A 12,598-nucleotide genomic window follows, 5' to 3' on the forward strand; every position below is an offset into this window, starting at 1 on the left:
CCTTCCCCACCTCTGACAGTCCCAGCCTGGGGCCCAACCTCACCTGAGCCCCACCCCCGAGCCCCCAAGGGTGCCAGGGCATGCCTGGGCTTGCAGGAACTCACTGTGGAGGAGCACAGGTTAGCAGGCCCAGGTACGCGTCAGGCCCCGGACGGGCCTCCCGAGCACATCAGCACTTAGGCAGGGGGCAAGAGGACCACCTCGCGCAGGGCTGGTGCATTCAACGCAGGAAGGATTCTGATGTGAGCAAGGGCCAGATGTGCTCCCAAGCATCGCGAGGCCCCGGCACCCGGAAGGCACAATCTATGACCTCCACTCGAGGCCTGGAGCAACCAGCCTGCGAGCAGACCAAGGTTGTGGGCTGACAGGGAAGCGGATTCTGAGCCTAGCCAGCCACCAGCCTCCTGGGGGCGAGGCACCCACACCCACAGCCCGTGCTGAGCGGGTCTCCGAGGAGCCTGCCTATTTCTGTATGCTGCGGCCCGGGCCATGGTCACTCGTGGGCTCCTGCTGGTGGGATGACAACGAGGCTGTGCCTGCCGCAGCGGGGGGGGGGGGGGGGGGGGGGAAGGGGCGGGAAGATGCTCAGCCTTGCCCCGCCTGGGCTGGAAGCCAGGTGCTGGGACAAGGTCCTGCCCAGGCCCACCAGGAAGGTGCCCAGTGCCACGTCAGCCCCCACGCAGCCCTACAACTGGCCAACTATGCGAGGCAGGCCCGGCTGGGAGGCTGAGGACCTGGCCCCGGAGCCCCAGGAGGGCCAAGGGGCTCCACCCTCCCTCAGAGGAGCAGACAGTGCAGGGTGCGTGCGCTCAGCTCAGAAGGCAGGTTCCAGGTGCCACAGAAATACCGCCAGAGGCCCCAGCCCTCCCAGGGCTACCCCACCTGAAGCCTTCTCCCCTGGGGGCCCGCACGGAAGGCCTGAAGTCCTGAGACGCGACGCTGGCCTCAGGGCGACCCCGCAGCCTACGTGGGGAACTGGACGGAAAGGCTGCCCTGCCAGACAGTGCCAGGTGCCCTTTAATGACAGTTCGGGGGTCGGGGGGTTAAATAGAAAACAGTTTTGGCAAGGACCCAGGGTACGGGGTGGGCACGTGCCCCGTGCCAGCCTGGCTGCGGCACGGCACCTTTCCCCTGTGGTTCCTGCAATGGGCGACCACTTTTGGCCCGGGCCTGGGTCCCCAGAAGGCTAGAGTCCTCTGCTGGGTAGACAGCTGTCCTGCAGGCTCCACAAAGCGTCCACGGGCCCAGCCCGGGCCTGGCTCTAGAAGAAGTCCGAGGCTTTGCGCCGGGCGGGGAGCTGCAGCAGGTTGTCTGTGATGGAGGCCGGGTCCAGCGTGAGCGGGCTGCGCGCGGCAGAGACCGGGACGGGCGTGCTCGTGGGGGTCTGCAGCCCGCTGGCCGGGGTCTTGAGGTGGGTCGATCGTGCCGGGGACGGCGTGTAGCTGGCCCTCAGGGCCCGATCTGTGTACTTGCTGGCCGTCCTGCTCACAAGGCGCTGCAGGGCTGGAGACATGGCTGGGCTGAGGCCTTTGGGGGTGAGGCTGGGGTGGAGGGATGGGCGAGAGGCAGCGTTAGGTGGCCGGGTGCTGAGAGCAGCAGACCCTCCCCTTGGCCCTGGGAAAAGCCTGGGCAGACACGGGGTCACTCTGAGCTGAGGAGAACAGCACTGGATGGCACTGAGGCCAACCTTGAGGTGCTGCCCCTGGCTGTGGAGGCTGGGGTGGACCCTAGACCTCTGAGAGTTGGCGTCCTCACTCCTCTCCAAGGGGAATGATGACACTCTCGCCACAGGGCTGACAGGAGCTCACAGTGGGACCACAGACCTAAGCAGGCCTAAGGGTGCCTCTTAGGGATGGGCCCAGGAGGTGGAGGAAAGAGAAGCTGGAGGGGGACCCAGTGTCGCTGGTTCATGTCAGGCCACGCTATGGATCAGAGAAGCAGCAGACCTGCCCGGGACTCTGCCCTGCAGGCCATGTGTGTGCAATGCCAGGGACGGTGCCAAGCAGGAGTCGGGCAGAGACACTCTCCCCTCAGCCCAGGGCCAGGCCACCCCTCACCTGGCTAGGTTCTCCGTCACTCTCCGCAGGGCCTCCTGCTTCTTGGCCCGGTTCTTCGCAGCAGCCTCATTGGCCATCTTCAGCCCCAGCCGCTCCCTGCGGCCTGGCTCCAAGATCTACAAGGCAGCAGGTGTGTGGGTGGCCTGTGGCAGCCCTGCCACGAGCCAGGCAGTCCTTTACACAGAGTGCCACCGCTGTGGGCACCAGCCTCTCCTCGTGGCCTCCACAATCCACTGTCACTTCCTCCTAAGCCCTAGAAAGCCCCCCACCTCGCCAGCCCACCCCGCCTACCCAGGCCTGGCACTCCCCGCCTGTCCTCGAGCTCCTCCCAAAGGCAGGCCTGCCGAGTCACAGCCCCTGACATCCTTCAGGAAAAAAGAGCATCTTGGTGATTCCCCCGATTGCTAGAGTGAACACCTGTCTTTTTTCACCACCTGTATTTCTTTCAAGAACTTCCCACGCATATCTGTGGCCTAATTTTCTCTCAATGAGCTCTTCAGGGTTTTTTTGTTACTCACAGGAGCTTTACCTGTGTCAAGTAAATTAAGCTATGCCATGCAAATTTCTCTTCAGTTATTTGCTTTGCTTTTTTTTGACTTCCTGCCAAACTAGAAACTATTTGTTTTTTTTTTTTTTTTTTTTGGAGACAGAGTCTCGCTCTTTTGCCCTGGCTACTGTGCTGTGGCGTCAGCCCAGCTCACAACAACCTCAAACTCCTGGGCTCAAGTGATCCTCCTGTCTCAGCCTCCCGAGTAGCTGGGACTACAGGCATACGCCACCAATGCCCAGCTGATTTTTTCTATATATATTTTTAGTTGTCCAGATAATTTCTATTTTTTTTTTTTTTTTTTAGTAGAGACGGGGTCTTGCTCTTGCTCAGGCTGGTCTTGAACTCCTGACCTTGAGCGATCCTCCCGCCTCGGCCTCCCAGAGTGCTAGGATTACAAGTGTGAGCCACCGCACCTGGCCTAGAAGCTATTTTTCTTACCTCAAGTAATCTTCCCACCTCAGCCTCCCAGAGCACTAAGATTACAGGCAAAAGCCACTGTGCCTGGCCTGCTTTACCTTTATGACATTGTCTGCTGTACATAATTTTGTCATTTTTGTGGAGCTATAAATTTGTAATTTCTTCCTTACTTAAAATCAGACTAGGATGGGCACAGTGGCTCATGTCTATAATCCTAGCACTCTGGGAGGCTAAGGCAGGAGGATTGCTTGAGCCCAGGAGTTCCAGACCAGCCTGAGCAAGAGTGAGACCCCGTCTCTATGAAAAATACAAAAATTAGCCAGGTATGGTGGTGCGCACCTGTAGTTCCAGCCACTTGGGAGGCTGAGGCAGGAGGATTGTTTGAGCGTAGGAGTTTGAGGTTGCAGTCAGCTAGGCTGATGCCACTGCACTCTAGCCCGGGTGACAGAGTGAGACTCCGTCTCAGAAAAAAAAAAAGAAAGAAAATAAAAACAGACTAAATACTTGCCATTATTTTCTTCTAGTTGTTTTATGGTTATTCTTTTTGCCTGTAACCTTCTGCCTTCCTGGAATGTACTCTGCTATACACATTAAGGACCAAGCTTACTTTATTTCTAAATACTCTGCTTCTCAGCACAATTTGAGTCACGAACTTTCTCAGACCCTAAATTCTTTTATTTCTAAACGCCTCCCAGAGTGGTACCGCTGGTAGTTTGTAGAGGTAACGCACGTCTAGGCAGAACGTGGGCAGAAGTTTTGGGCACCTTGATTCTGAAACCTCGTCTGAGACTCAAGGATAACCAAGACAAACGGGAGAGCACAAAGAGGCGGCTCTGCTGTCAACTGGGAGCGCAGCACAAGGCCCCGATGCTTTGGCTGTGCCCCAGGCCTGGAACCCAGGCCAAAAGAAAAAGGGAAAAGTCCTGAAATAAACCGTAAGCCAGGTCAGAATTTAGGCTATGGAGACGAGACAGGGAGAAGGGACAGTGCCCTCCTCAGGTGTGTGAGAAAGCCTGTGGTTTGCTTTATGAAAGCTAAGTTATTTCTAGCTGTTGCAAATTTCTGCTGCTCCACGAGCACACTCTTTTCCACTGCAATTCCAACACCGATCTCGCCAGTGTTTAAAGGAACTGGCTGGACACGAGCTCCTGTCTGGCCACCTGCCCTGGCCTCCTGGTCATGCCACACACGCCACCTCTCCTGGCATTCTTTCTCAAAGCAGGTGACGCGCCCCACACCCCTGGTCTCTGCAAACACAAACCTCTGCCTTTTGGACCTCTCAGCATTCCAGAGTCAGCACAGGCAGGGCCCAGCTTCCCAACAGTGGGACATGCATGCTCCCAAGTTCTGGGGACCTCTCCTCCTTTCCAAACCACACCAGTGACTCAGTTTCCCCAAAAACTCCCTGCAGACAGAGCACCTCGTCATCTCAATACCTCTCCAGGGCCACACCACCCTGGGCCACCCAATTTCTTTATGCCATCTGCCACCCTGCTTCCCTTCGCTGCCTGGCACTTAGGGGCCACCTCGACGCACCCTTGCCTGGTCACATCTGACCTGGCCCGTGAAGAGTCCCCCTTGCCTGCTCCCAGGCCTTGAGTACCCCACTAGGACCACTCCTACAACACTGGGCTTAAGCCACCACACTCTGGTGCGTCCCTAATTGCGTTCTGTAACCAGAGGCCTTTGTCTGCAAGCACACAGCCACATCCCACACTCAGGGCTCCTGGCCTCTCTGTGACATCTCACCCCATCTACGAACAGCCTCCGCCTTCAGGCTCTAGGGGGGCCCAGGCTACTGCCTGCCTTGGTGCCTCAGCCCCCGCCCCCAAATCTGTCCATGGCACCCCCATCCAGCCATGTCTGTCTTCAGCACCCCAGCATCCAGAAGTGCCAGCGCTCTGCCCTGTCAGCTGGGGTCCCATCCGTAGCACTCAGTCCCGAGCCACGGGCACTCAGGGCCCAGTGGGCACCCACCCTGAGTCCCACCCTGCCTCTCCTCACCACAACTGACCTTGAAGGCTGGGCCCGGCGTCCTGTCCACGTAGGGGGTTTCTGATCCTTCCACTCGCAAGGGTGTGTTCTCAACCTCCCCCCAGGTCATCAGTGGGGACTCACTCACACCTGCAGACGGAGAGCCCACAGCCACCTCAGGCCAGAGCACCGGGACCCTGCCAGGCCCTCCCGCCAGCCACAGCCGGTTCACCCCATGTGCGTCCCAGCTAACAGCAAGGCCAGCAGCTGGCCCTCTCTCCTTCTCCGGCACGCTGGAACCTTGGCACCTCCCTCCTCTGAGAGGGAAATGCCAAGGTCACAGTGGGCCCGAGGCAGGTCGAGGCCCCTCCAGCCATGTGCTCAGCCTGAGCAGCCTCCTGGAGGCTCCAAACCTCCTAGAACTCCAGGCAAACATGGCACCTCCACACACCCTGGCCTATGTCACAGCAACAAGTACCCGAGAGCACAGAGACCAGGGTTATGGGGGACAGAGGACGCCCACACACACCACAGGACCAGCAAGTCTCGCTGGCCTGCTGGAGGAGACTCAGCCCTCCCCACCCCACAGAGCTCTCTGGACTTGGGTCTGTAAGCACTGTGCACACAGCACCCCACCTGCTGACACGGTGGTGAGCACCAGGAGAGAACATGCGAGCCAGGACGTCTCGGGTGGGTCTGCCTGAGAGAGCCCAGCGCTCCCGCAGCCCCAGCCAGCCTGGGTATCTGCCTCTCAGGGCCCCCGAGTCCAGCTCTGTCCTGGCACAGATAGGACACTAGGTCCCTGAGTCACATAAGGCATGGGAAGACCAGGTGGACAGCGTGGCCACCTGACAGCCCACCCCCCCAGGCAGTCCCAGCAGTGGGCCCGCTGGGCGGGAGCGCGTTTCTCACCAGGGGCAGGAGAAGGGGTGGCAACAAATCCAAATCCGCCCACTCGGGGGGACTCCTGAGGGATCAGCTCCTTCCCGTCGGGGCCCACCTTGCCCTGTTTGTGCTGGAACGAGCAGAGAGGCAAGCGTCAGGGGGGCCGGAGTTCTCTCTCCCCAGTTGGCAGATGCACAGGAACATGCTGGAAACACTTCCCCTCCTCAGGGCAAAGCTGGGGCTCTGGGGCTGGCAGCTGCCTTGGGGAAAGAGGGAGGACCCTGTCACCCCCACCCCCCAAAGACCTTGAGGCTGACAGAATGGGCACCGAGCAGGGGACGCCCCCCTCCTCCCATCCAGGGCGGTGCCGGGCCCTCAGCTCAGCACCCTACCCTGGCTACTTCCAGAGGGTACTGACTCCAGGCCCCTGCAGGGGCAACACTGACGAAAGGGCCTGTGCTCCAGTCCCTCCCTGCCTCCCACCCCTCGACCCCACAGCCACACAGTCACCATCAGAGCCCCCATTCATCTTGCGTCCAGGCTCGGAAAACCTCTGCCTTCTGCCACCCGGACACTGTCTCACCCCAGCTCACCCTCGGGGGCTTGCTGGCTTCCCTGCCTGCCCACCCACTGCCTACTCCACAGCCCTGCCTGGTGTGTGGGCATGGGCACGGCTGGACTGGGTTGGCCCCCGCCATCAAGGGAGCTGGCACAGATCTGGACCCACAGACCGTGTCTGGCCAAGACAGGGCCCAGTGGAAGCCTACATGGGCCAAGAAAATACCCTGCCACACGGGCCCCAAATACTTCTACCCACTGAGCTCCACCAAGCCCAAGGAAGTCAAAGAGGCTGTGCCTGCCCCAGCCAGCATTGCCACACCGAGCCCCACGTGGCCCTGCTGGCCCGCTGCTCACCTGGGCATTGAGGGCAGCCGCCTGCTGGAGCTGGCACCTGCTCAGAGCCTGGCTGAAGGGGTCCCGAAGGAAGCGTGTATTCTTATGCACCACCTGCCGGGGCTTCTTGAACAGCTGCTCTTCCTCAGGAACACCTGGCAGACAAAGCAGAGATGTAGCAGGTGTCAGGAGGGTGGGCAGGCCCCACCTCAGCCCAGCAGCCCAGTGGCCTGAGGGGCAGGAGCAGGCTCACTCTCCCGGCCAAATCACTCCCGCTCAACAGAAGCATCGGGCTGAGCTCAGACTCTGACTGCAGCTGGCGAGAGCCTCACTCCCCCGTCGACCTTGAACAGACTAGGAGCTCTCCGAGGCCCAGACTGCAAGCGGGCATGTACGGATGCCCTGAAGGCTGACCCGAACTCAGAGCCAGACATACATGGGCTCCATCCTGTGCCTCCCTACCGAGCTGCCGAGCCCTGCCCACTCACCCTCGGGGTAGTACATGAGGGAGTTCTTGGCCTTGTACTTCCAGGTCTCCACGCCCGCCTGGCTGCTCTCGACAGCTTGATGCTCTGCTGATGGGAGCTCGAGATTATCTTTCTGCCTCTGCAATCGCGTGGGGAAAACTGATGGTCAGAGATAGCCCCAGGCACTGTGCCTGTGGCTGCCCCCTCGCCAACTAAGAGGGCCTATGCCCCGGTACCCCAGGGATACCTTCTCAAACTCCTCCTCAGCCTGGTAGAGCCAAGCGTGGCGTGCCCGGCTCTTCTCCTTGGCCACCTCCATGATCTCCTGGAAGGAGGCATTGTCCTCGCTTGTGTAGCGGCTCAGGAAGACATCCAGGCTCGGCAGTGGCTCCTTCTCCTCCTCCTCGCCAGCCTCTCCTGCTCAGGGGTTTGCAGGTAGGGAAATCACAGACCACAAATGGCATAAACACCACTCTGCAGTCAGGGGAGACCAGCATGCCCAGCCCCAGGAATCACACCGCCCTCAAGGCATGGCTGGAATCCCGACCCCTGGGCCTGGCTTCTGTCCACGAAAGCCCACACTACCAAAGGACTCCTCGTAGGGGCGGGATCAGCCCACCCTGACTGCCCAGGGAGCCCTCAGCTTGCACCCTGCAGTCCTGGCCAGCTCCGCTCCCCTGCTGGACACCGAGGGAAATGTGTAATCTGATTCAGACGCGGGGGGCTGGAGCAATCCAGGCATTAGAGCAAGAGTCATGACCACAGGTAGGCTCCTCCCCGACCACAGGCACGCCTAGCCCATGGGATCTACCGCCAAAGCCCCCAGGGCTCTCCCCCTCTCCGGGATTTCCTTACCCTAACCACTCTTCCCTCACGGCACTTGTACTACAGGGGGTGGTTGTCACCTGAGTGTCTGGACCTGCCAGCCAGCCCTGATGACAGGGACGCCGTATGACCCAGTGCTCCAGATGGGGCCTCACAACCCCAACTGCCCCCTGCCACCATGGGAAGTGGCACCCTGCTGAGGTGGCATCCTGGTGCTGTGTGCGGCGAACCTCAGTGAGGACATCTGGACGATGGCTTTTTTTCCCACTCTAGGGACAGTCTTAACCGACCACCTGACACTCCAGACTGTGCACAAAGCACAGTGGCTACAAGTTCAAGACCCGGGGTCAGAAAGATGAGGATCCAAACCCCATTCCACCACTGACCTTCTAGACCTACAGAAGTTACTGCCTTCCTGAGTCTCAGGTTCCCGGCCTGTAAATGTGAGTGACAGTGGTACCCACCACTCAGATTACGAAAACGATTCCTATATTTACTGACATGTAAGGTGTGAAAGTATAAAAAACCCTCCAAATTGCCCTGTGACTCACAAGCCACATTTCAATAAAGAATCAAGACCCAAGGATGACGACTAGGACTGCGTTAATGGTAGAAAGAATTAGATTGTAAAGCAGGAAACATCACATTGTGTGAACACACAGCACATCCATGCTACTATATCATACTGTAGACTAGAATCCAGTACAAAATACCATCTTGTCCATCCCATCCGCTGACAAATCAATTGACCACAGCGCGCAATACACTTGTATTCAACAGGACTCAGATGCCCTTTCCTAAAAAGGTCCCCTCATAAAGTCGGAGTGTTATCACGTACACCTGTGTGTTGTACACCCCAGTAAACATATCGAAAAAGACAACAAGTTCATCTGTTCTATGTATATTTGTCAAAGGCCCACAACACCTATGCGCTATTCTAGGTGCAAAGCATGCAGACGGAGGCAAGACAAAATCTCTGCTCTTGTGGAAGTGATACTAATTAGAGAGAGAGAGAAAGACAATACACAAACAGAAATGCTTTTGATGAAATGTCACATTCTGCAGTAAAAAAACAAAGCCAGGCTGGAAGCCAGAGGGCACAGGGGTGCTGTGACTTTGCACTGGAGATCAGGGAAGATTTCCCTGAACAAGCAAGATCTGAGCAGAGACCTGAAAGAAGAGAAGTAGCTGTGTCCTTATCTGGGGAAAGTGACCAACATGGAAGAAACAAAGGTAGAGGCCCTGAGCGTCTTCAGGAGACTGAGGAATGGAGCCTTCCAACGCCCATGAAGGCCACAGGGCAGGGACTGGCGCAGAGCGAGCAGGCCAGCGAGAGAGGCGGTGAGATTCCCAGTCCACAGAGGCCAACCACATTTGGGTGCTGGACCCCGATCTTCTGCCTCCTAGATCAGTGCTCTTTGACTTCACAGATTGCTGTTTAGGCAAGGAGACCCCTCGGGGACAAGATGTGACCTGCAGCCCTCCAGACCACCCCCTCAGGCCCTCACAGGATAAGATTCCCAGGCAATCCCGACCCTGCAACCAAGAGGGAGCTCTCACTCACCCTCCTCCAAGCCTTGGCCTCGGGCCCTGGGCTTGCTGCCCACCACTCCAGTGCCTGTGTGTACTTCAGGGGTTTCAAATGTGGCTGGAGTCACATCTGGGAGATAAAAAAGGGGTACATTTTAGAGCAAGCCTGAGGCATCACTTCAGCAGGCTTTCCCCTCTCTGCCACACACAGGGTCCTCTTACAGGGTGGCGGGGGCTCTCGGGACATCTTGCCCAGGGCAGAACCAAACTTGATGGCAATCTGGCGCATCCGTTCCAAGTCTCCATTCTCCTCGGCCTCCAGGTACTCCTTCTGGGCCTGCAGCTTCTCCACATCAGGAAAGAAATCCCTCTGGATGACTGTCTGGAGGCCCTGCCAGGAGAGATCAGAACAAAAGTCAGAGCTGCCATCTGGGCACCCCTGCCTCCCAGTCTGCCACTGTATATGCTACAGCCCTCGCTGAACCTCCCTCAACATCTGCCTTCCACAGTAATTGGAGCTTGCTTGAGGGAACTTGGGGGCACTTTCTAGTGAGGTTCAACACTCCATGTGGCGGCCACGCTGCAACCTCTAACATTACTAAATCCCCCTGTGATGTCCACGACACCCTTCCCTTTCCCCTCGCTAACTGGTCTTTCTTCCTCTCCTTTACTGGCTCCACTTTCACACCAGCCAAACCAATAAGAGTGTTGCCACCTTCATGCCACCTGTGACCTTCTACTTCCAATCTAAACCCATGTCCTGGCCGGGCGCGGTGGCTCACGCCTGTAATCCTAGCACTCTGGGAGGCCGAGGCGGGTGGATCGCTCAAGGTCAGGAGTTCGAGACCAGCCTGAGCAAGAGCGAGACCCCGTCTCTACTAAAAATAGAAAGAAATTATATGGACAACTAAAAATATATATATATATAGAAAAATTAGCCGGGCATGGTGGCGCATGCCTGTAGTCCCAGCTACTCGGGAGGCTGAGGCAGGAGGATCGCTTGAGCCCAGGAGTTTGAGGTTGCTGTGAGCTAGGCTGACGCCACGGCACTCACTCTAGCCTGGGCAACAAAATGAGACTCTGTCTCAAAAAAAAAAAAAAAAAAAAAAAAACCCATGTCCTGAGTGACTTCAGCCAGTCACCGCCACCACCAGTTGAGATTCCCCAGTATGTACCTCCGCCCAGACCTTGCTCCTGAGCTGCAAATCCGTGCACCCAGCTGTCTACTACACCCACCGTTTGTATATCCCAAAGGCGTCCCAAAGTTAACCAGTGGAAAACCAAAGTGACTTCCCCAACCCTCGCGCCAGCTCCTGCGCACGTGCGGTAGGACCAACACCTGCTTCCAGCGGCGTCGGGGGCCACTCCCTCAAGATGCCGCCGCTACGGCCCTCCTTCCAGGACCTGTTACCGCTCTCTGGAAATCTTTGCCACCATCCCTTCAGTCTGTCAAACTCCTACGCACACTTTAACAGAAAACCTTACTTCCCTGACTCCCACCGCATACAAACTGAGCCGCTGCCCATCCCCCTACCACCCTGCTAGAACCTCCCCCATCCAGGACACTCCCTCGCACTGTTTACTTGGCTCCTAGGACCGTCCACACCCCAAGGGCAGGGACTCGGGCTGTCCCACTTCCACGACGAGAAGGCAGTGCCAAGACTCGAGAGAAGGGACCCGAGAGGAGCGCGAGGCGGGGGAGAGACCAGAATATCGCCGGCGTCCACACCGAGGTCGTACCTCGATATACTCTTCCTCATCTAGGACCCGCTGCTTGCTCGTTACAGCCCCAGCCTCCCCAGTCGCGCGCTTCCTACGGGGCCCGGACCCGGCAGGGAGCAGCCGGGCCGGGGCGGATGCGTCCGGCATCTCCATCGCTATCCCAGGACCGCTCGGGCAGCGCAGGCGCGTCACAGGGGCGGGCTGCGGTACTGCACCATTTGCGCAGGCGCCTCCAACAATTGGCCAATAAGAAAGCTGCATAGTTCTAACGAAAGCGCGCACGCCGTACTGACGACACTAGCAGCACTAGGCCTTGTGGGAATTGTAGTCCTCGTCCCGCTCCGCGCTATTCGTGCATGTCTGGGTTGTGGACACGAGGGGGCGCTGTGGTGGAGCGTGTGGATCGCGCTAATAGTGAGAAATTCAGCACTATGGAATCCAAATGCCTTGGAATTCCAATTTCTGTCAAATAAATAATCACTGTGTATGTGTCGATATTATTTGTTAAAAAGTCCCGAAAATTTGATTATATGTGCGTTTCAAACTTTATGGAAGAAAACCCTAAGACAATTCTTTCTTGGTACTTATCTAACAAAAGATTGGGAAAAAAAAAAAAAAAAAAAGAACAATACAGTGGTTCAACAAAGAAACGTCTGCTTAACGATTATTAGGCCCCTGAAAGCCAAAGTGGGCTTCCTAGAAGAGGGCTGATTCTCACTGAAGTGGACCAGAAAATTGCCTAAGCATTTTTCAGGAATTCTTCCCAAAAGGAGGATATGAATTATGTCAAACAAATAAGTTCTGCCACAGAACAATTTAGTACAATTTTGCTTTTACAATATGCAATCATCCCTTCATTCCCTGGGGACTCCATGGTGTTGTTTCTGCCCTTGTAGAGCAGACAGTCCAATGAGGACGACAAAGACACACGTTAGATCATCCCACACACAGGCGTAAAATTGCAGCTGTGTCAGCACAAGAAAAGAGTTTGAACTTAGTGGGGGAAGTCAGGGGATGCTTCCCCAGGCAGATCCAAAAGATGAACAGACAGGCCCCCGTGTGAGGGAAGAGTATGTGCAAAGGCCCAGTGGCAGGAGGGAGCAAGGTGAGTTCCTTTGAATACACACAGGGGTGAGTGGTGAGATGAGGGGCAGAGCCAGGCTGCACAGGTGGGTCATGGCAAGTTTTTGTCTTTATTCTGAATGAAAGAGGACCCAGGCTGGGTGCAGGTGGGTGAGGCTGTACTGGTCAAGGTGCGAGGAGATGGTTTACACCAT

At 57.2% G+C, this 12,598-nt stretch overlaps 1 protein-coding gene across 1 annotated transcript; it reads right to left on the reverse strand.

The window, feature by feature from the left end:
• Positions 1-1,000: 1,000 nt before the first annotated feature.
• On the reverse strand, positions 1,001-11,474 carry ESS2 (ess-2 splicing factor homolog). The gene is made up of 10 exons (XM_069496981.1): positions 11,340-11,474; positions 9,822-9,990; positions 9,634-9,729; positions 7,492-7,661; positions 7,266-7,383; positions 6,799-6,932; positions 5,911-6,013; positions 5,039-5,148; positions 2,058-2,173; positions 1,001-1,541 (listed from the first exon to the last, which is right to left on the reverse strand). The coding sequence occupies exons 1-10, from the start codon at positions 11,472-11,474 to the stop codon at positions 1,262-1,264; spliced, it is 1,431 nt and encodes a 476-aa protein (XP_069353082.1). The 3' UTR covers positions 1,001-1,261.
• Between the last annotated feature and the right edge of the window lie 1,124 nt (positions 11,475-12,598).

The sequence above is a fragment of the Eulemur rufifrons genome, chromosome 21, assembly GCF_041146395.1.
Source record: "Eulemur rufifrons isolate Redbay chromosome 21, OSU_ERuf_1, whole genome shotgun sequence".
Taxonomy (NCBI): Eukaryota; Metazoa; Chordata; class Mammalia; order Primates; family Lemuridae; genus Eulemur; species Eulemur rufifrons.

Coding starts and splice junctions, on each gene's coding strand:
- ESS2 (XM_069496981.1), bottom strand. CDS start 11,474: ATGGAGATGCCGGACGCATCCGCCCCGGCCCGGCTGCTCCCTGCCGGG. Junction 7,662..9,633: donor AGGCCAAGGCTTGGAGGAGG/GTGAGTGAGAGC, acceptor ACCCCTGAGCAG/GAGAGGCTGGCGAGGAGGAG. Junction 5,149..5,910: donor CACCCCTTCTCCTGCCCCTG/GTGAGAAACGCG, acceptor CTCCGTCTGCAG/GTGTGAGTGAGTCCCCACTG.